Source organism: Myotis daubentonii, chromosome 1 (genome assembly GCF_963259705.1).
Source record: "Myotis daubentonii chromosome 1, mMyoDau2.1, whole genome shotgun sequence".
Lineage (NCBI taxonomy): Eukaryota > Metazoa > Chordata > Mammalia > Chiroptera > Vespertilionidae > Myotis > Myotis daubentonii.
The window spans coordinates 139,737,274-139,761,668 of record NC_081840.1 but is presented as its reverse complement, the minus strand read 5'-3'; the positions used below and the strand labels follow the sequence as shown (position 1 = coordinate 139,761,668).

The 24,395-nt window shown below is 39.0% G+C and overlaps 1 protein-coding gene across 3 annotated transcripts; it reads right to left on the bottom strand.

Moving 5' to 3' along the window:
- Positions 1-16,171: 16,171 nt before the first annotated feature.
- Positions 16,172-24,390, bottom strand: THNSL1 (threonine synthase like 1). 3 transcript variants are annotated; one of them, XM_059660906.1, is made up of 4 exons: positions 24,258-24,368; positions 20,317-20,400; positions 19,876-19,936; positions 16,172-18,518 (listed from the first exon to the last, which is right to left on the bottom strand). In XM_059660906.1, exon 4 carries the CDS (start codon positions 18,464-18,466, stop codon positions 16,235-16,237), a length of 2,232 nt encoding a protein of 743 aa, XP_059516889.1. In that variant the 5' UTR covers positions 18,467-18,518; positions 19,876-19,936; positions 20,317-20,400; positions 24,258-24,368; the 3' UTR covers positions 16,172-16,234. The 3 variants fall into 3 exon arrangements, with proteins under 3 accessions (XP_059516889.1, XP_059516866.1, XP_059516878.1); XM_059660883.1 differs by lacking the exon at positions 20,317-20,400 and having other exon boundaries at positions 24,258-24,390; XM_059660895.1 differs by lacking the exons at positions 20,317-20,400; positions 24,258-24,368 and adding an exon at positions 23,438-24,143.
- Positions 24,391-24,395: the final 5 nt, after the last annotated feature.

The window sequence follows — 24,395 nt, the reverse complement described above, 5'->3', positions numbered from 1 at the left end:
CTTCAGGATTTCCAACATCCCCAAAATAGGAGTTTGAGGGAAAAAGAACAGAAACAGTGTGGAAGGAATAAAAAAGTTAGAAAATAATATATTTTTAAATTATCAGAACTGAGAACCAAGATGGCGGCGATATAGGCAGACGCGTCCCAGGTCGTGTCCCTGAGCAAATGGAATGAACAGCTGAAAATAGTAACACTCACACCGAATTGGCGAAATTGCTCAGCTGGTGAGAGGGTTTGCAGCCGGGAAGAGCAGAACTCCCCTGGAAAGGTAAAAAAAAACAGGGATTTGGGCAGGAAAGTTTGCCAGACCTCTGAGCCCAGAGAGTCGGAGGGAGACCGCGTGGCAGACAGCCAAGTCCCCTGGGACAGGCACAGCCCCTGACGGGGGAAAGGAGAACCGCGGGATTCCTGGCGCCGCCAGGGAAATTGAGAGCTGGGTTCTGTGACCGCGGAGGACTGAGCCTAAAGGGGGCAGCCTGAAGAGCTGACCTGACCATACAGTCCCGGTAAGAGAAGAAGCTTACAGAAACCAAGCCTTCCCCGTTTCCGCGGCCGGCGTTTGTTTGTCTGTTTTCACTGAATCCTGTTCATGGGACATTTCGGATACAGACACTCACCTGTGCTGAAGAGAGGGAGAGTGTGCGGAGGAGTGGAATCTGGGGAGAGACTGGGGAAAGAGGGGGAGCCGGAAGAGGTGGCAGTGAATTGAGTGCTGAGACACCCCTGAGCCCAAGACTGGGGCAGCCATTCTCTCCAGAGAGTGAGGCTCCTCCCCCCGGCCCCCAGGCAAGGAGCACAGCCACACCCAGATTCCACCCTGTAGGAGAACAAGGATTAAAATAACCTTATCAGTCCCTGGGAGTTAACAGGGTCTGGCCTATAGAGGGATTTTCAATCCCAACAACATAGCGCCGGTAACTAACTATTACGCAGTCAGCTCTGGGCAGTGAACTTCCACTGGAAAGAGAGGCCCTATAGCCCCAGAGGCCAACCCCAGAACACTGCCACCCAGAGGCTGACCCACAAACTGACTCTTTGCTAAACACAAAATAAGGCAGTCTGGGAAATAAATGCGACCTGCTTTAAAATAAGGACTGTGGTTCACAACACAGAGGAACAGTATATCGCAGGGAAACTCAACACTCTCCTGAATACCTGGAAGGTCTAAGGCGAGCCACACTGAAGAATAGAAGAACCGAAGGACCTTCACTACTGCATTTTTTTTTTCTTTTTTCACTTTTTAACTAAGAAATCAATTTTTTTTTCTGTTCTTTTTTTTTTTTCTTTTTCCATCACCTGATTTTACCCTTTTTATTACTACCTTCTTATTTTTTAACCAGTATTATTACTGCTACCATTTTACCATTTTTTAAAGTGCCATTTTATTTTCTCTTTATTTTATTTTGGGATTAGTGTTCTCCATTCTATTTTCATTGTTATATTATTGGTTGTTTCTAGTTTGCATTCATATCCAGGGAGCTGTTGCTGGAATTTGTTGGGATTAATGGCTGTTCTATAGGAGTATTCTCCTCATATAAAAAGTCTCTTCCCCTCTTCCACTTCATTCTCTCTTTTCGCTCTTTTTTTTTTTTCTTTTCTTTTCTCGCTTTTATTTTCCCCCCTCCTTTTTCCCGATTTCATTTTTGCACTCCTTTTTTTGGTCCCTACATTTCTTTTCTTTTTTTTCTTTTATCTTTTTCTCTTCCTTCTTCCTTATCCCCTAATTCTCTTAATTCAGGTGGTCACCTTTATTTGGAGTTATTAATATCGTGAATATATTTGTGTAGAGTGCCTGGTACGTGGTGCCTTGTTGTGTTGTATTTTGTGCCTTTAAATCAATGGAGCAGATCCAAGCAACAGCAACCTCCTGAGCACCACATCCTCTGCTGAGGAACAGCAGCTGTACGTGAAACCTCGCCCCACCAGCCAGAAGAGCCACCACAGCTGTGAACAGCACCCACCAGAGGAGCTGCTGCCAGCTGAAGAGCAGCAGCTACCGCAACCGCCCGAAGAGCAACCACAGACCAAGGAGTCACTGCCACCCAGGGAGCAACCACTGAACGACTCAACATCTAGATATGTCAGTGAGATCAAACATGGGTAGACAAAGAAACCCCCAAAGGAAAGAGAAGGAGGACTCTCCAGAAAAGCAGCTAAGTAATACAGAGGCATGCAACATGACAGATAAAGAATTCAGAATAAGGGTCCTAGAGTGCATAAACCGGATGGAGGAAAAAATCGACAACCTCTTCAAGAAGCAAGAAGAAACAGATGAAAAAATCGATAACATATGGAAGAAGCTAGAAGAAACAGATGAAAAAATCAACAACTTAAGTAAGACCCAAGAAGAAATGAAGAGTGATATAGCTGCAATGAAAAACTCCATTGAAAGTATCAACAGTAGACTAGGAGAAGCGGAGGACCGAATTAGTGAATTAGAAGACAAGGAAGCAAAACACACCCAAAATGTACTGCAATTGGAGAAAAAAATTAAAAGACAGGAGGAGAGCCTAAGGGAGCTTTGGGACAACATGAAACGAAACAACATACGAATAATAGGAGTACCAGAACAACAGAAGGATGAACAAGGATTAGAAAACCTACTCGAAGAAATAATATCAGAAAACTTTCCTGAGGTGGGGAAGAAAAAAGTCACACAAGCCCAGAGAGTCCCAAAAAAGGTGAACCCGAAAAGACCCACACCAAGACACATCATAATCACCATGGCAAATGTTCAGGACAAAGAGAGAATCTTACAGGCTGCAAGAGAGAGACGGAAAGTTACATACAAGGGATCTCCCATTAGACTGTCAAATGATTTCTCAACAGAAACACATCAGGCCAGAAAAGAATGGACTGAAATTTACAAAGTGATGCAAAGCAAAGGACTGAATCCAAGAATACTCTTTCCAGCAAGGCTATCATTCAAACTTGAAGGGGAAATAAGAAGCTTCACAGACAAAAAAAGGCTAAGGGAGTTTGTCACCACCAAGCCAGCAATGCAAGGAATGCTAAAGGGACTGGTATAAAAAGAAGAAATAAAAAGCTCAGAAAGAAAACAGCCACACACACACACAAAAAGAAATGGCTACAAACAAGTACCTTTCAATAATAACTTTAAACGTAAACGGACTAAATGCTCCAACCAAAAGACATCGAGTGGCTGAATGGATAAAAAAACATGACCCATACATTTGCTGTCTACAAGAAACCCACCTCATTAGAAGGGACTCACACAGACTGAAAGTGAAAGGATGGAAAAATATCTTTCGGGCAAATGGAAAGGAAAAGAAAGCTGGGGTAGCAATACTTATATCGGACAAAATAGACCTCAAAGTGAAGGCCTTAACAAGAGATAAGGAAGGCCACTTCATAATACTAAAGGGATCAATACAACAAGAAGATATAACCCTGGTAAACATATATGCACCCAATGTAGGAGCACCCAAATTCACAAAAAAACTCTTGGAAGATATCAAAGGAGAGATCGACAACAATACAATCATAGTAGGGGACTTTAATACACCATTGACAGCACTGGATAAGTCCTATAGACAAACAATCAGCAAAGATACAGCAATCCTAAATGACTCATTAGATCAGATGGACTTAATAGACATCTTCAGAACACTTCACCCCAAAGCCAGGGAATATACGTTCTTCTCAGGTGCTCATGGTACATATTCAAAAATAGACCACATATTGGGTCACAAGCAAAGTATCCCCAAATTCAAGAAGATTGAAATCATAAAAAGCATCTTCGCAGACCACGATGGCATAATACTAGAAATAAACTACAATAAAAACAACCCAAAATACTCAAACACCTGGAAGCTGAATAGCATGCTATTAAATATTGATTGGGTTACCAATGAGATCAAAGAAGAAATTAAAAACATCCTGGAAACTAATGACAATGAAAACACAACAATCCAAAACCTATGGGACACAATGAAAGCAGTCCTGAGAGGGAAGTTTATAGCTCTACAGGCCTATCTCAAAAAACAAGAAAAAATGGTAGTAAATCATCTAACTCTACAACTCAAAGAATTAGAAAGAGAGCAACAAGAAAACCCCAGAGTGAGCAGAAGGAAGGAGATAATAAAGATTAGAGCAGAAATAAATGACATAGAGACCAAAAAAACAATACAGAAAATCAATGAAACCAAGAGCTGGTTCTTTGAAAGGATAACCAAGATTGACAAACCTCTAGCCAGACTCACCAAGAAGCAGAGAGAGAGGACCCAAATAAATAAAATCAGAAACGATAGAGGCGAAATAACAACAGACCCCACAGAAATACAAATGATTGTTAAAAAATACTATGGACAGCTCTACTCCAACAAACTAGACAACATGGAGGAAATGGACAAATTCCTAGAAAAATACAACATTCCAAAACTCAATCAGGAAGAATCTAAAAATCTCAACAGGCCAATAACTATGGAAGAAATTGAAGCAGTCATCAAAAAGCTTCCAGCAAACAAAAGCCCAGGACCAGACGGCTTCACAGGAGAGTTTTACCAAACATTCAAGGAAGAACTAAAACCTATCCTCCTCAGACTACTACAAAAAATTCAAGAGGAAGGAACACTTCCAAGCTCATTCTATGAAGCCAGCATCACCCTAATACCAAAACCAGGTAAAGACAACACAATGAAAGAGAATTACAGGCCAATATCCCTCATGAACATAGATGCCAAAATCCTCAACAAAATCTTAGCAAATCGGATCCAGCAGTACATCAGAAAGATCATACACCATGACCAAGTAGGATTTATCCCAGGGATGCAAGGATGGTACAATATCCGCAAATCAATAAACGTGATACATCACATAAACAAATTGAAAGAAAAAAACCACATGGTCACATCAATTGATGCAGAAAAAGCATTTGACAAAATTCAACACCCATTTTTGATAAAAACTCTCAGCAAGGTGGGAGTAGAAGGATCATACCTCAACATAATAAAAGCCATATATGACAGGCCCACAGCCAACATCATACTCAATGGACAAAAACTAACACCATTTCCCCTAAGAACAGGAACAAGACAGGGATGCCCCCTCTCACCACTCCTGTTCAACATAGTACTGGAAGTGTTAGCCATTGCAATTCGGCAAGAAGAAGAAATAAAAGGCATCCAAATTGGAAAAGAGGAAGTAAAACTGTCCTTATTTGCAGACGACATGATATTATACATACAAAACCCTAGAGATTCCATCAAAAAGCTACTAGACTTAATACATGAATTTGGCAATGTAGCAGGATACAAAATTAACCCCAAGAAATCTGAGGCATTTCTATACACCAATAGTGAACTTTCAGAAAGAGAGATTATAAAAACAATCCCGTTTACCATTGCACCAAAAAAATTAAGCTACCTAGGAATAAACTTAACTAAAGAGGTAAAAGACCTCTACTCAGAAAACTACAGGACGTTGAAAAAAGATATAGAGGAAGACATAAACAGATGGAAGAACATACCGTGTTCATGGATTGGTAGAATCAACATCATTAAAATGTCCATACTACCCAAAGCAATCTATAAATTCAACGCACTTCCCATTAAAATACCAACGGCATACTTCAGAGATCTAGAACGAACTCTCCAAAAATTCATCTGGAATAAAAAAAGACCCCGAATAGCTGCAGCAATCCTGAAAAAGAACAAAGTAGGTGGGATCTCAATACCAGATATCAAGTTGTATTACAAAGCCACTGTTCTCAAAACTGCCTGGTACTGGCACAAGAATAGGCATATAGATCAATGGAATAGAATAGAGAGCCCAGAAATCAGCCCGAACCAATATGCTCAATTAATATTTGACAAAGGAGGCAAGAACATACAATGGAGCCAAGATAGTCTCTTCAATAAATGGTGTTGGGAAAATTGGACAGATATATGTAAGAAAATGAAACTAGACCACCAACTTACACCATACACAAAAATAAACTCAAAATGGATAAAGGACTTAAATGTACGATGGGAAACCATAAAAATTCTAGAAGAATCCAAAGGCAACAAAATCTCAGACATATGCCGAAGCAATTTCTTCACTGATACAGCTCCTAGGGCACTTGAAACTAAAGAAAAAATGAACAAATGGGACTACATCAAAATAAAAAGCTTCTGCACAGCAAAAGAAACCATCAACAAAACAACGAGAAAACCCACTGTGTGGGAAAACATATTTGCCAATGACATATCTGATAAGGGCCTAATCTCCAAAATTTATAGGGAACTCATACAACTTAACAAAAGAAAGATAAACAATCCAATCAAAAAATGGGCAAAGGACCTAAATAGACACCTTTCAAAAGAGGACATCCAGAAAGCCAAGAGACATATGAAAACATGCTCAAAGTCACTAATCATCCGAGAGATGCAAATCAAAACAGCAATGAGGTACCATCTCACACCTGTCAGACTGGCTATCATCAACAAATCAACAAACGACAAGTGCTGGAGAGGATGTGGAGAAAAAGGAACACTTGTGCACTGCTGGTGGGAATGCAGACTGGTGCAGCCACTATGGAAGACAGTATGGAGTTTCCTTAAAAAACTGAAAATGGAACTCCCATTTGACCCTGTGATCCCACTTCTAGGAATATATCCCAAGAAACCAGAAACACCAATCAGAAAGGATATATGCACCCCTATGTTCATAGCAGCACAATTCACCATAGCTAAGATCTGGAAACAGCCTAAGTGCCCATCAGTAGATGAATGGATTAGAAAACTGTGGTACATCTACATGATGGAATACTATGCTGCTGTAAAAAGGAAGGAACTCTTACCATTTGCAACGTCATGGATGGAACTGGAGAGCATTATGCTAAGTGAAATAAGCCAGTCAATAAAGGAAAAATACCACATGATCTCACTCATTCATGGACAATAGAGACCATTATAAACTTTTGAACAATAATAGATACAGAGGCAGAGCTGCCTCAAACAGATTGTCAAACTGCAGCGGGAAGGCCGGGGAGGGTTGGGGGGCAGGAGGTAGGGGGGTAAGAGATTAACTAAAGGACTTGTATGCATGCATATAAGCATAACCAATGGACATAAGACACTGGGTGATAGGGGAGGCTAGGGGACTGTCTAGGGCGGGGGGATAAAATGGATACATATGTAATACCCTTTGTAATACTTTAAGCAATAAAAAAATAAATAAATAAAAAAACATTATTGGGGAAAAAAAAATTATCAGAACTGAAGGATGTGAATTTCCAGATTGAAAAGGCTTACCAGAGCTCCAATAGCAAAATAAACAAGCAAAAAGACCCATACTAATAAACACTGTCATGAAATGTTAGACCATAAAGAGAATATCCTAAAAGCTTCTTTTAAAAGGTTGTATTTTTAAAATTAAGAATCAAATAACAGTAAACTTATCAAAAACAAAATAGAACCTAATATATAGTGAAACAATAGCTTCAAAATCCCAAGAGGGAAAAATGACTTCTAACCCATAATTCTATACCCAGAAAAACTATCAATCTTGTTTGAAATGGAATATATTTGTAGACAAGCAATTTCTCAAATAATAACAATCCCATGCATATTATCTCAGAACTACTGGAGGATAGATTCTACCAAAATTAGTAAATAAACTAAGAAAGAGTAAGAAATTGGATCTAACAAGGAGAAAAATGAAAAGACAATGTGAACAGAAAGGAGATATGCCAGAAGCCAATTCCAGCATGTCATAATTGCAAGAGTTTCATCAAAAGGTTGATGGAACTTGGGGACTCAACAAGGGCTGAGTCACATATGTTGTCACCTATTGGGAATGGCTGAAGGCATTTCCCAAACCAGAAAAGGGATGATTGCTTGGCTGCCAGACAGCTCAGGGCATCTTAATCTACATGTTATTGCCTCCTACTGGCCAAACACCTGAACAGCCGTAGGCTAATTCTCCCCAAATCTGACAATGGACTCTGTATACGAAACCCTGACCCTTTGAAGTGTATATCTCTGCCTCGCCTCAGGACAAATTGTTAGTAAAAAAGCATGGGGTCCTGAGACAAGGACATCTTAGTTTCCTTTAAACTAGGCTCCTCTGACCCCCAAATGCCTTTCAAAATTATATTTCGTCTCTGGACTATTTAATCTACGCACAGCTTTCTCCAGATTCCAGAACTCTTCTAGATGCCAGATCAAGAACCCCAGCAGAGATAACTAGAGATCCATGGTTAATAGTTGTGTAACAGCTCTAGAGATCAACCAATTTGTTTTGGAATAGGAAAACAGATGGCTCCAAAAGGGTATCTTTAAGAAGCTAAGCAAATGAAATAAATATAATTATAAACTCCAAAAATAAAACAAAATCAAAAATTATAATACATAATATAATTTAGCTGTGAGTAATATTTATAGTTGTAATAATGCAAACACTAATACTGATCTAACCCAAAATGATAATATATCCATATTGAGAGGCTATGGTAAGGAAATGAATGGTTAGTGGGGCAGGACAGTGGAAGTAGGAGAAATATCTTTTATACAAGAATGTAAACAGATAATAGCTAAAGCTAAAATTCAGATTAGCAGTTAAGCATGTTATCAAGAAATAAGAAAAAATCCCAGAGCAAACAGCTGATTTGAAAGTGGGTATGAGAAGGATACTCTGGGAAGTGGGTATGAGAAAGATAAATACAGGGGATCACTGATTCATTGTAGCTTTTTTTAAAAAAAAAAAATTATTTCTTAAAGTATTACAAAGAGTATTACATATGTCTCCTCCCCCCCCCCTTGACATTCCCCCGGCCTCCCCTACTCCCCCCCCCCCCAGTGTCTTGTGTCTATTGGTTATTCTTATATGCATGCATATAAGTCCTTCAGTTGATCTCTTAACCCCCCCCCCCGCCCCCCCCCCCCCCGCCTCAAACCCTCCCCAGGCTTCCCACTGTAGTTTCACAGTCTGTTCAATGCTGCTCTGCCTCTGCATCTATTTTTGTTCATCAGTTTATATTGGTCTTTATTATCCGTTTCAACCTCACCAGGGCCGTACCAACCTCACCGGGGCCTTTTCAGCCTCACCGGGCCATCCCAACCTCACCGGGGCCATTTCAGCCTCACCAGGGCCGTCTCGACCTCACTGGGGCTGTTTCAACCTCACCAGGGCCATCCTGACCGGGGCTGTTTTGGCCTCACCAGGGCCGTCCCGACCTCACCGGGGCTGTCCCGACCTCACCAGGGCCATCCCGACCTGACCATGGCTGTTTCAGCCTCACCGGGGCCGTCCTGACCTCACCAGGGCCGTTTCGGCCTCACTGGGGCCATTTCAACCTCACAGGGGCCATCCCGACCTCACTGGGGCAGTCTCGACCTCACCGGAGCCATCTCGACCTCTCTGGGGGCATCCTGACCTCACTGGGGCCGTCCCGACCTCACCTGGGCCATCCTGGCCTCACTGGGGCAACACAAAGTTTGGCATTCTGTCTTTTGTTGGGTGGCTCCTTGCTGGACAAAATCTCCAGGCGGCTGAATATCTGGTATACTTGCTTGGATTTCGTTTTCTACTAAGTGCACAGACTGTTTGTCTGCCATCTCCCAGCATCCCATGTGAGCCTGGAACTGGTGGATGTGCTTTTGCATTTGCTGGTACAGCGGTTCCATGTCGCCGGCCCAGCTGGGTCCGGCTCCAGCTTCCTCTGAACCTGATTCTGCTTCTTGAGTGTGTCCCTTTTCGATGTGAGGAGTCGAAATCTGCAGTTTGTTGGGTTGGGCTCTGTACTTGGTGCCTCTGCACATCCTACTCAGTCTCAATGCTCTTCTTTCGATGCGAGGAGTTGAAATCTGCAGTTTGTTGGGTTGGCCTCTGTACTTGGTGTCTCTGCACATCCTACTCAGTCTCAATGCTCTTCTTTCTTTCCTTCCAGTTGTAGAGTTTCCATTGGGCCAGCTTTCCCATGGTTCTGTATGATAGCTGTTTGTCCTATAGTTGGTAGTTTCGATGTTGTTGTAGGAGGCAGCACTCACGGGTCTGTACCTTACGCCGCCATCTTGGTTCTCCTGGGTCTGCTTCTTGAGTGTGTCTCCCATGGTTGCGAGCAGTTGAAGTCTGCAATTTGTTGGGTTATGCTGCAAAAGCGCAGGTGGGTCTTTTTGTGCCACGGGCACAGCTTGGATGTGGATGTAAATTGAGTAGGGCGGGGTTTCAGGGAGTCGCCAGGGCGGAGCAAATAGCAATGGCGTCTCCTTGCCTCTCTGGGACTCTGGGACTTCGCGTCCCCTAGTGCCGGCGAGCAGCTGTGCAACAGAGCCTCCCTCACTTTCTGCCGCCTCTCCCCCTAGGGTCTGGTGCCTCATGATCCCGCCTGAACCAGCTCACTGGATTCGAGAGTTTGTAAAAGCACAGGCGTTTCCTCTTGTGCCTCTGGCACAGCCTGGATGGGAATGTAAATTGAGTAGGGCGCAGTCTCAGGGAGTCGCCAGGGCAGAGCAAATAGCAATGGCGGTGTCTCCACGGCTCCTCGCCTCTTCGGGACTCCGGGACTTCGCATCCCCCAGTGCCGGCGAGCAGCTGCGTGCCAGAGCCTCCCTTGCTTTCCAACCACTGCGAGGCCGTGCCGCCTCTCCCTGTGGGGTCTGGGGCCTCAGAGACCCGCCCCGAACAAGCCCAGTGGATTCTGGATTCGAGAGTTTGTAATCCCTTCTGATTGAAAAAAAACACAAAAAACCGCGCATCCAGTTGCAGCCGGCCTGGCGCGCGACTCTGTACCTCTGTTCTTGGCGCCCCTGTATCTCCTACTCAGTCTCACTGCGCTTCTTTCTTTCCTTCCAGTTGTAGAACTTTCACTGGGCCAACTTTCCCATGGTTCTGCATGGTAGTTGTTTGTCCTATAGTTGGTAGTTTCAATGATGTTGTGGGAGGCAGCACGCACAGGTCTACACCCTACGCCGCCATCTTGGTTCTCTCATTGTAGCTTTTTAAAACTATTGGATTTTAAAGACTAGGTGTATATATAACTTTTTTAAAACATAATTTTAAAATAACACAAATTTCCATTGATGGGAATATTAAATGGTGCAGTTGCTATGGAAAAAAAAAGTTAAAATAGAATTATATAATCCAGCAACTCCACTTCTGAGTATATATTCAAAAGAATTGAAAGCAGGATCCTGAGGAGATATTTGTACACCCAAGTTTATAGCAATAGCCAAAATGTAGAGCCAACCCAAATGACCATCAATGGATGAATGCATAAACAAAATGTGGTACAACATGAATGGTAACTTGAGGACACTGTGCTGAGAGTCACAAAAAGTTAAATACTGTATGATTCCACTAATATGAGGTATCTAGATTAGTCAAACTCATACGATCAATAATAAGAAAAAAACACTCACAAAGCCCTGGCTAGGTAGCTCATTTAGTTAGAGCATCATCCTGGTACACCAAGGTTATGAGTTTTATCCCAGTCAGGGCACATACAGAAAACAATCAATGAATGCATACATAAGTGGAACAAGTCAATGTTTTTCTCTCAAAAAAAAAAACAAATACTCTCACAAGGATAGCATTAAATTTATTAGATGGTATTAAATTGACTACTTTTAGGACTTAAAAAATATGAGGAATTATTTAAAACTATTCATTATGAATTATATAATTTAAAATTATAATTTCCCCTAATATTTACATAATTTAACCCGTATTAGTAATTCTGCATTTTATAGCCACTAAAGCATCTTATTGAAGTCTATAATGATAACTGGAAAAGTAATGCCACATCTGCATAATTTCAGTGCAGTGACATCTCTAGACAATTGTTATTGCCAGTTAGATGAAGAAAGTCACAAGAACTCAGAACGAGAGCTTAAAAAGAAAAATAGCTAACTTGAGCAATGCAACCTTCTCTAGGAAACAAACTCAAATTTTGTATGTAGGGCTTCAGTCAAAATATTGCCAATTGATCAGAGTATTGCTATACATTATACAATTTGATTTCTTGTTTTTGACAGGTACCTTTCCCAAGACACTGGCAACTTTCTTGACTTGTGTTATTGGTTTTTTTTAATCAGAGAGCTTATTCTAACTTCGATTTTGAAGAAGGCTATTTGTTTTCAAAGTTTCAAAGAGTTAAAACTAACAATTTTATGGTTGTGGAGTACACAGATGGGGCTCACACAAATAGTTATTCTGTTGGTTCTATTCATGTTCCTTGATTGAGACAAAAACTGTATTATTTATGTTTCTATGTATTGAGGTTCACATGAAAAACAGCTCTTTTTCACTACCATTAAATAGTCTGAATTATAAAATTTTTATAAAGGATTTCATGGCTTTTAACAGTATTTGCTCCAAATATTTTTGAAAGTGAATTGCTATAAAAACCTCATATGAAACAATTTACCTATTTCAAAACTTTATTTTGATGGAAACATATATTACAATTTTCATTAATAATTTAAAAATCTAATTTCTTCTTAAAAATTTTACAAATTCACTATAACATTTAAAAATAATTTAAGATAGTAAAAGCTAGAAATTATAACCATAACCTAAAAATTGATCATTTTCATTTCATAAACCATAAATTTTTATTTTAATAATAAGTTATGAAATCCATTCTTACATGTCATTAGAATGACAAATGTTTGGAAGTCCATATTCATTAGCCTTCAAGACAAATTAAAAAAAACACAGTATGCCTATTGGATATAAGAACAGATAAAAAACAGACAATCTAAATGTCCATTAACTGTTAAATGGATAGATTGTGCTACTCATACAATAGAATATTATTGTACATAGTAATAAAAATTCATGAACTGTGGCTTCATTCATCTGGGTGGATGAATTTTAAAGTTTTTCAGCAAAAGGTGATGGAAGCATACATATAGTATGACTCCATTTATTTAACACTTAAAAGGATGCAAAACTAAGCAGTGCAAAACTACAAATACAAACAAGGGAATGATGAACAGAAAATCTAGGATAGTGGTACCTCTGTGGGAGGGAAATGAATGTATCAAAGAGGAGCTATAGTGGGTATCAAAATTATGAGTAATGTTTTATTCTTAAAGAGAGGCAGTAACTACATGGGTATTAATTATCCATCCTTAAATATATACTTTGTACATACTCTGGAGAAAATTGGAGTAAAGAAAGTAGAGAACTGTATGTAGACAATTCTTTTTGAAGAGGCTTGACCTTGATTGGGACATAAATAAAAAATAGGGAAAATATGTGAAAGTTTAGATTTTGTTTTGCTCTTATGCTTTTCAAGATAGGAAAAGAGAGCTGAATGGCATAAAAAGTTTACATTAGAGAGAAGTTGAAAAAATGGGAAAGGAGAAAACTGATGTAACAAGTTAAAACTGATGTTACTTAAGTATTCTGAAGGACAGAGTCCAAGGCACACCTGAAGAGGTCAACCTGTGAAAGGAGGTGTGACTCTACCTAATTTCAATCAAAGTGGAGTAGAAAAGGATAGAAACAGGTGAGCAGATTTATACATTTGGTGATGGGAAACCAAGGTATTTCATATCTGATGGCTTGTTCCTCCTCTTGAATGAGGAAAGATCATTAGCTGAGAGGAAAGGATCAAAGTTGGTTTTGAGAAAAAGTGAAAGAATCTGAGAACAGACTGACCACAGGTAAATGCAGATGCTTTCTTGGACATTTTACCTTACCTATTTCCCTTGTCTCTGCCTACAATGTATTTCCTCTACCTTTTCTTCCAGAAAGTCTTCCCATCCTTCAAGACTCACCACATCTTCTATGTCCTCTGAAACCTTTTCTGACTATCCCATGGTAATCCTTTCCTTAAATCTTACAACAGTTGACTATACCACTCATGTTTCACTTACTCATGGACTGTCTTGCAATAACTCTTTTGTGTTGTACACGATTTAATTTTTATGTTGTCTCCTTAACTACAGTTCCTGAGGGCAGAAATTGTCTTTCATTAAACACTGTCCTACCCTCTTTCAGAAAAAGTGTATTCTCATACACATAGTGAACATCTGGATGTATTTTCTAAATATGCCATCTACTGAAACAAATATCCTTAAAGGCAAATGATAAAATAACTAAGAGTAAACTTTGAAACCTCTATTATTTTCTTATAACTGCTCCTGGTTTCAGTTTTTGGTTTTAGAACTTTGTTTTATTGTTGACAGTATTACAGATGTCCCTAATTTCCACACCCCTTTGCCCAGCTCCAACAAACCTCTACTTTTTTAGAAGTTAAGACAGAGAGCCAAGATTAACACATAATTGGTTTGCATGTTTAAAAAAATTATTCATGTTCATTAAGCTATTACTTTTTCTTACAACTTTTATGTTTTTTTTTTCATGGAGCTAGCTCTACCAAAAAATGAGGTAAAATGTTCATCAGCAAAGACAAATTATGTTAGGAATGCCATCTTGTGGTTGAGAGCAGTTCCTTACACTAACAGTTCCTTTCAGTGACCATCTTTAATTCAGAAATCAAACATCCAGCAAATTCACAAATGTATGGTTAAAACATATTATTACTACAAAGAAAGAAAAAGTAAATATGTGCATCAATTGTGTGTGGTTTTAGTTGTCAAAAAAAAGCAATGCTCATTGAAAAGGGAGACAATAGGTATAGAAGAATGGACTCCAAATAATATAGGGAAACTGGTACCTATAACTATAAACATACTTCTAATAAAACTATCTAAATACACTGAATTTTGGAAAAAATTTCTCTTGAAATAGGTAAGTCATTTTATTTCTGAATCCACTTCGAAGTAGTTCTGTTGATTATTACATCCTGGATTTAAATCACGTGTTCTGATTTTCAAACTACGTCACTCTAACTATAAACATCCAAAGGAGAATGGAAAACAGAACACTTATCTAATTTGGGTGGTGTCACATACACATAATTATTTGTAGCCCAAACGGATTCTGAGCAGAGTTAAAAACACTGGCTCCGAGAGATGCAAATCAAAACAACAATGAGGTACCATCTCACACCTGTCAGACTGGCTATCATCAACAAATCAACAAACGACAAGTGCTGGAGAGGATGTGGAGAAAAAGGAACACTTGTGCACTGCTGGTGGGAATGCAGACTGGTGCAGCCACTATGGAAGACAGTATGGAGTTTCCTTAAAAAACTGAAAATGGAACTCCCATTTGACCCTGTGATCCCACTTCTAGGAATATATCCCAAGAAACCAGAAACACCAATCAGAAAGGATATATGCACCCCTATGTTCATAGCAGCACAATTCGCCATAGCTAAGATCTGAAAACAGCCTAAGTGCCCATCAGTAGATGAATGGATTAGAAAACTGTGGTACATCTACACGATGGAATACTATGCTGCTGTAAAAAGGAAGGAACTCTTACCATTTGCAACGTCATGGATGGAACTGGAGAGCATTATGCTAAGTGAAATAAGCCAGTCAATGAAGGAAAAATACCACATGATCTCACTCATTCATGGATAATAGGGACCATTATAAACTTTTGAACAATAATAGATACAGAGGCAGAGCTGCCTCAAACAGATTGTCAAACTGCAGCGGGAAGGCCGGGGAGGGTTGGGGGGCAGGAGGTAGGAGGGTAAGAGATCAACTAAAGGACTTGTATGCATGCATATAAGCTTAACCAATGGACATAAGACACTGGGGGATAGGGGAGGCTAGGGGACTGTCTAGGGCGGGAGGATAAAATGGACACATATGTAATACCCTTTGTAATACATTAAGCAATAAATAAAAAAATAAAATAAAATAAAATAAAATGATTTTCAGAATAATAAAATAAAAAAAACCACTGGCTCTATCTTAGCAGATAACCTACTTCCTCCATACAAATTAGCCATTTGAGTGGCAAATTATCTTTCTCATCAGAAGAGAACTAGTAATGGTGATAAATGTAGTAGTTATTAACAACTGTGTTTAAATATTTTAATTGCCAAATTAAATACCAGGCATTTTGGTCCACCTAAAAGTGGGGCTGGGAAGTGGAAACTGATGCATCCCTCATGAGTAAAGAGTACAGCACAATAGCACATCGGTCCGTGCACTATGCTACCTCTTTGTCACTTCTAGATTAAGGATCCAAGGAGCATGTAGAGGTACAAAGTTCAGTCCTAGAGGTTAGGCTATTGAAATTCCAAAAGATAATAATATAGACATAGCTAAATAAAAAGACTATTGTACTCCAAATCAATTCTTGTGATTTATTATTGCATGGTTATTAACAAAAAAAAATTATTTTACTCAGAAAACTTATATGAATTGATTTTGTATTAGTTTTTCCACATGACTCTTCAGGACATTCACATCAGCTGCACAGACCTGGTACTCCATCTTCTCTTGCTGTTTTGTTCTCTCTAATAAAGCCTCATGTAGTGGAGGTAATGCATTGTATGAACTCAATAAATAAAGCCGACTTGACAACGTTTGGTTGATTTCTTGAATCTTTAAGGCCTGCATGATAACAGGTGCAAACTTTGAGTAATGAGCTGTAGATGTGATAATCACTGGGCAAGTTTTGTCCTGCATTCTATCTGCAACCACTTTTGCAATAGCAGTATGTGGATCCAAAATATACCCGGAATTATTGTAGGTGGAGTGAATAGCTGCGAGGCACTCTCCCTCAGAGCACCAGTCAGCTACAAAATCCTGCTGAAGTTTCTCAACTAGATTCTTTTCTATCTGAAAGTGATGCTGCTCTTCCAATTGATTAAATAATTTTGTCATTAATTGTCCATCTTTATTAGCCAGCAAGTGTAAATGTCGTTCCAGGTTTGAAGATTTAAGAATATCTATTGCTGGTGAAAAAGTTTGTGCTAATTTCCTTTCTCTTAGGTCATAATGTCCTGTTTTTATAAAATCAGTCAAAACGTGGTTCTGATTAGAGGCACAAATAAATTTTCGAATAGGGATTCCCATCATTTTGGCATACACTGCAGCTAAAATGTTACCGAAGTTTCCTGTGGGAATACAGACATCCACTGGGCTTCCAAAGGAAATAAAGCCTTGGCTAACAAGATCAAGATATGCAGAAGCATGATAAACTACTTGGGGAAGCAATCGGCCCCAGTTTATGGAATTAGCTGAACTTAAGATTGTTCCATATTCCACAGTAAGGAAGCCAGTAAAATCAGAATCTTTAAAAATTCTTTTTATAGCTGTCTGGCAAAAATCAAAATCTGACTTGACACCCATTGCCCAACCATTTTCTTCCTGACTGCCAATTATCTGTGCTTTTTGAAAATCACTTATTCCATTCTCAGGAAAAAATGTGGCCACAGCTATTCTTTGCTTGTCATTTTTATTAAGATTACTAAAACCATTTAAGACAGCACTCCCTGTGTCTCCTGAAGTTGCTACAAGTATCATATAATTGCAACTGGGTGGAATACAGTGTGCAAAAAGATGAGGCATAAGCTGTAAAGACAAATCTTTAAATGATCCTGTTGGTCCATAAAACAACTCCAGGATGAACTGGTTGCCTGAAAGATGCCTGACAGGGGCAATTTTTGAGCAGACAAAGTTTTCCCCATAAGCAGTTTCAATCATTTTTCCCAATTTAGCAGCAGGTATGTCAGCAGGATGTATACACTTTTCCAACAGTATTTGTGCTCTTTCTATGTAGGTTGCTCCTACTAATCTTTTCCACTCCCCACAGTTTAATTTTGGAAATTCCTTCTCAGGAACAAAGAGTCCACCATCAGAAGCCAATCCCTCAATCACAGCTTCACTGAAGAATTTTGTCGAAACCTTCTGCTCACCGTCTTTAGGCCAAATGTGTCTTGTTGAAATGAATGTTTCTGAGTCCACATCTTGGTATCTTTTAACTTCATTAAGCACTTTGTCAGCTATCTCCTCTGGGGAAGCCCCACTTTCACAAAAAACACGGGTATCATACCACTTCTTATAATACTGTCTTCTAAATTTAAGTAAGTCTATCATAGCTGTCCCAGAATTCTGACCTACAATCCTATCTATTTTCATTAATTTTAGACGATTAACTATATCTATTAGAGGTACATCCAGGTATACGATTATTCCATTTTTCTTCAAATGCCACATGCTGGTATCATGCATTGGGTTAGACCCAGTAAGGGAAATCACACTTCCAGATGTAGTGAAGTTTAACACAGCTTTTCCTTCCTCTTCTAAAAATTGTTCATTACCAACATCCTGTAATTTTTCAGATACACTCATATTCCAGGTTTTTTCAAGGATATCATCATCCACATCTATGACACAACAACCTAGTTTCAGCCCTATTATTCTGCCTACTGTTGTTTTCCCAGCTCCAGGCAGTCCCATCAGGATAATATTTTTGTCTCCAACAAGAGAGTGAGTTGAGTGACATGACTTCCTTAATTCTGCAAGTGCAAAGGTTCTTGAAAGATATAGCTGTGCATGTTTATCCGTTTTAACATGTATAAAAGAAAAACATTTCTGGGTTATTTGTTTCAGATGTTGACATCGGTTAAAGTGGAGCATTCTCTTTTCACTTTTTTTTTTGCCAAAGCCAACCTAAAAACTGGCTTTAATCCTTTTCAAAACATAAAAACAAAAAAGGACATCTGGTTACTAATTTCAAAAGACTTAAAGTCCTCACAGGAGTGAATATAACCATGTCCACAGTACATAAACTATTTTAAAATCTTCCAAATTTATGGGGTATTTAAAAAAATATTTGAATCCAAATTTCCATATACTGCATATTACATCTTTAAAAATCTTTTCAAGTCTCAAGACACTGAATAATCAAACTTTAATAATTTGTAGCAAGTAAGCAACAGAAACTTTATTCAGAAAATGCCATTATCATAGGTGCTTTTTGAAAAAATATACTAAATCAAATTAGTATTTCTTTTTCCTGTAATGAAAATTGTTTTATGGTTTATAACCCATATAATAAGGGTTATTTAAAGTTGAAATGCTGGTTGCTTAGAATTCACAAAAAGATTATTATTTTTATATTTAATTTCTCTTTAGTTATATGAACATGTTTATAGACAATTATGTTACTCATACATTTCTTAGATACAGTATTCACAACAGGAAACCAGAATAAAATATTTTCTTATAAAATGCTTAAATAATTTTCCAAACTATAGGGCACAGATATGATATTTTATTTCTATGTGCCTTTTCTATGCATACTATAAAGAATCTTTCTTACATATTCTTCATAGTGAAGACCTTTTAAAATAAGCTAGAATGAAAGGTATAACATTATGCAAATAGTTAAAGTGATGATCAGCAGCAAGGTCAAAGGCCACATATCTATAACCTTATCTGCATGAGACCACCACTTTGGTCTCTGTCTCATAAACATCATCAGTGAAGAGACTTAATTCAAATTCCAGACTCCAGAGTGATAGAAAAAAAACCTCAAGAATGTTATCAATGACAAGAGGGAAAAATTATTCTGGAATCCAAAGCAGCTTTGGATACTGGTCAAATTCCTGTTTTTAGAAATATACTCACCATTAAACACAAATGTATACCAGACAAGTCAAAAATTTAGTCACATGTAAAATTGCAAGTTAATAACCTCTGCAACATTCGTTTAAATTGATGAAGATAATTTGACCACTACACAGTGGGGCTTTTCACACATTCTATAGTAGAACCAAAATGCAACTAAGCCATATTAAATGTTAGATGATAGGCTTAAATATGTTCTGAAAACTTTCAATCATTTACTATTCTGATTATCAATTCTACTCAAACTTTGTTCTGTAATTAACCATTTAAGTCATTTTAAACTAACACTGAATTTAATTTACAAGTTAAATTGCAACTGTCAAGAGAAGGAATACATTTCCTTATTTGGCTTTGCAACTTGTACTATGTGCTGTGCTTAACTCCCAGTGACTTGTAAACATAAGATACACACGTACCAATCTTGATGAAGAGTTTGTAGATGCTGAGACAAAGTCAATCTTTGCAAAAAAGTAGAGTCTATAATGGAAGAAATCTCAAGTTAATCATAACTGCATACAGTATCACAAAATTCCACGCAGACTATTCTATTATTACAATGCCCAATTGAAATATTTAAAGTGCAGAAAAATAATTGGCCTGTGGACTGAAGGGTCCCAAGTTTGATTTCGGTCAAGGGCACATGCTGGGGTTGTGGGCTCGATCCCCAGTGGGGGCGTGTAGAAGGCAGCCAATCAATGGTTCTTTCTCATCAATGATGTTTCTATCGCTCTCTCTCTCCCTCTGCCTTCCTCTCTGAAATCAATAAAAGCATATAAATAAATAAATAAATAAATAAATAAATAAATAAATAAATAAATAAATAAATAAATAAATAAATAAAAAAAATAGAAAATTACGGTCCTGGCTGGGTGGCTCTGTTGGTTGGAGTGTTGTCCTATAAACCAAAAGGTGGCAGGTTCAATTACCAGTCAGGCACATACCTAAGGGGGTGCATACAAGAGGCAATGATGGTTCCCCCTCCCTCCTCTCTCTCTAAAGATCAACAGAAAAAAGGCATATCCTCAGGTGAGGATTAGAGAAAAGGAAAAAAGAATCATGACCGTTCAATTTATTAATTCTATATCAATATTATTTCATCATAAAAATCTCCCTGACTCTAGAAAAATTGCTGTTAAGCCCTAACCGGTTTGGCTCAGAGGATAGAGCGTCGGCCTGCAGACTGAAGGGTCCCAGGTTCGATTCCGGTCAAGGGCATGTACCTTGGTTGCAGACACAATCCCAGTATGGAGTGTGCAGGAGGCAGCTGAATCGATGTTTCTCTCTCATCGATGTTTCTAACTCTCTATCCCTCTCCCTTCCTCTCTGTAAAAAATCAATAAAAAATATTTTTTTAAAAAGAAAAAAAATTGCTGTTAAGTGTTAGAACATGTAACAAATACTATATTTTTAAAGCAAAATAAAGAAGATGAATTCTTAAGCTACATACTAATTTTGCTTTTGTAACATTTAGCCACAAACTAATTTTAGGACTTCAACATCCATTGCAAGCAATCCAGATGACAAGAGAAGATGGATGTAGCTTTTATCTAGAAACAGAATTTTACTTAAGTCATACAGTCAATTCTTGCTATTCATGGTACTTGTGTTCTATAGAGTCACCAGGAATATTGAATTAGTGAATATTAAACCACTGCTTCTGAGAAATACAGGATTAGGTCCCTGTGAGCCTTTGGTCATAACATTTTTTGCCAACTGATCAATACATAACCTTGTTTTATATGTGTTTCTGTTTAAAGACATCTTATTGAACATTAAGTTGATTCATTACCAATGAACTCACAGCCAACAGCCTCTTAACTCATGCCTGAATGAAGCTAATCTAACACACATTTTCTCTGTAAGGCACTGATAGCACTGTTGCCTGGGAACATTAGGCAGCACTTCAGCACTGGGCTTTAAACAGCAAAATCACCAACGAGAAGCACAAAAATGTGAAAAATGTGGCACTAAATAGAACATGAAAAGGACACTTGTCTACAGTATGAGAGCTGAAGCAAGAAGGCAGAGGGTCACCTTGTTTGACTCCAGCATGGAACATGCACATCAGACAACTCAAATTTTTCACTACTGTGTGCATGTCTGAAAATGACTACAAAAGTGCTGCATGTATTAATTTGGGGTTATAAATAAATTTTAGCCAGAATCCACAAACATGGTACCTGTGAAAAGTGAGGATCAACTGTATATCATTCTTTTATGATTGAAAGTCATGTTATTAGACATTTTTTTCATTTACTTATGTTAGCATGTTTTTTAGTATAATGGTCATGAAGAGGACATTTTTCCTTAGCCAAAGGACAAAACTATTTGAAATTGAATGAAAGTCAGTCACATAGGAGTCAGAAAGCAAAAACATTTAAAGACCAAATCTCTTGGCCATTATAAAATTACCTAGTTTTCAATTCCTCTGGGAAATTGTCAGAATCCTACTTAGTCAAAAGGATTCAACATTTTTCACCCATTTAAAATATTTGCTATTATAGTCTCCTCCATAATAAAATAAGACATAGTACTTCAAAAATTATCTCCTGATGAGAACTGGCTATATAGTTCAATGAACTTGTTTGTCATCCTATATTAATGCAATCTCTATTTAAATTTCTCAGATGACTAAAACTAGTCCACTATCTTATGAAGAAAGATTTGAGGTTTTTAAAAATTCTTTAAAATTACTGCATTTTATAGCATTATTTTCCAAGTAATAAGAACAAATGAAAATATACTAGGATATAAACTAATGGTGGGTGGCGGTAAAGCTCTGCTGCTTCTGAACAAAAATCCTCTCAACAAGCTCCCACTTCCATAGACACTGTGAGGTGGAGAGGGTGAAAGGAGCGCACATCCAGTGCCATGCTGTAATCACAGGGATTTTACAAGGTCCCTACTCACCATTGCGTTTATCTTAGTATCAAAGCCGACTAAGCATTTCCTGTTGTTCCCTTTGGTGCTAGATATCCTCTCAATGGTCTTGAGTACTTAATTCAAGACTTTTTACAGTCCACTTTTCCACTTTATAACTTGGAAAAATATTTTAAAGATATTTGTCTTTATAAAGCGTTTATTTTCCTCCCAATTATCATATTCGTATTCCCACCTACACCTATTTTATTCATCTAAGTAGATTAAAATAATCTTTAGGAAAAAACAAAAAACACCTACTTTTTATGTGAAACCATTTGTAACAAGGGTCTGTGCTAACTACAACCCACAGGCCAAATTCGCAACACAACTTTGCTTTCGTTTGTTCCTTTGTTTAGTACTGCCTTTGGCTGCTACCATGGTAGAGTTGAGTAGTTGCAACAGAAACCATCTGACCTGCAAAGGCCTAAATATTGATTAATTAGCCCTTTAGAGAAAAAGTGCATGATCTCTGATGGTATACCAACACTAATTTCCTGTGGACATATTGGACATGGGCATTTCCTTGAACAGTACTGCCGTTTTGAGGGAAATATAGAAATTAAAAATATATTCTTTGTAAACATACTTTCAAAAAACAAAACAAAAAAAACAAGCAGCCCTAACTGGTTTGGCTCAGCGGCTAGAGCTTCAGCCTGCGGACTGAAAGGTCCCAGGTTTGATTCTGGTCAAGGGCATGTACCTTGGTTGCGGGCACATCCCCAGTAGGGGGTGTGCAGGAGGCAGCTGATCGATGTTTCTCTCTCATCGATGTTTCTAACTCTCTAACCCTCTCCCTTCCTCTCTGTAAAAAATAAATAAAATATATATATTTTTAAAAAGCAGGCAGAATTACAGATCAAGCATCTAAGGGGAAAAAAAGGTCCTTACCAAATGATTTAACAACTTCCATCATGATTGTAAACTAAATATACTATAGTGAGGAGATCTTAAACTCTGTTTAGTAATTTTAAAGGCGCAATAAGTATACTGACAGTGAAAATACCGTATTCAGGAACTCCAGGAAGTTGGGATTAGCTGAGGCCAGTCGGTACTTACTCACTGAAGAAGCGCTTTCCTTTGCCCTTCCTGGCTCCTAAAGGAACTGGTTACCATAAACCATCCCAAGTGTCCCTTCTAATTAGAAAATTTTAAGTTTGGGCCAGTGACTATCCACTGGGCTAATGGTATTACCACTGTGAGGCCTTCGTTCAAATCTTAACATGTACAGAGAACAAAACTTTTCTTTATGCATGCAACGCAAAAAACAAAAACATTGAGATGGAGACGGCCCAAGCTGGCGCGCTCTCCATCCCAGCACCTTGTTCTCTTCGGGCAGAGTGGCGGCTGTCAGGCTGGTCCAGGCTGTCTTCCTTCCCACATCCCACTGCCAAAATGTCTTTTAGAGACTGGGATGGCAAAAGCTTTTAAACCAGTTTCTCCCAGCGGCCACACGTGCATGAGCTGGTTTATGGAAGACCAAGTGGGTTGAAAACGGACAAAAACCGCTTCTCACAAAAACGATTTTCAAAAAAGGACACCAAAAAAAAAGGGCAAAAATTACAGGGCCCATATGAAAGGCTTCCTCCGGTTCAGGCTGCTCGTTTAAAAAACAAGCCCACACACTGTGGGGAAAGACCCAAGAGAAGGGCCGACCACGGGGGAGACCGGGCGAAGAGCAGAGAACCGGGGAGGCGCCGGCCCGGGAGAGGCGGGGCGCGACCGGGGGACGCAGGCCTGGCGGCCCGGGGCGCACAGCGAGAACGGAGCGGTGATGACAGGCGAGGAGCGGAAAGGGGTGGGCGCGAGAGGAGAAAGGCATGCGATGGGAGCGGACCCGTGGCTATGGCCTCCCTTTCTTTCTCCTCTCATAACTCACCCAGAAAATCACACTGAGAAGACGGGGAAAGAGAAAGAAATGGGAGGGCGTGTCCAGGAGCAGCCAGTGTCGCTTCAGGACCGAAACCCACACCTCCGGCCCCAGCCCCGGCCCAGGCCCAGGACCTCGCCAGGACCG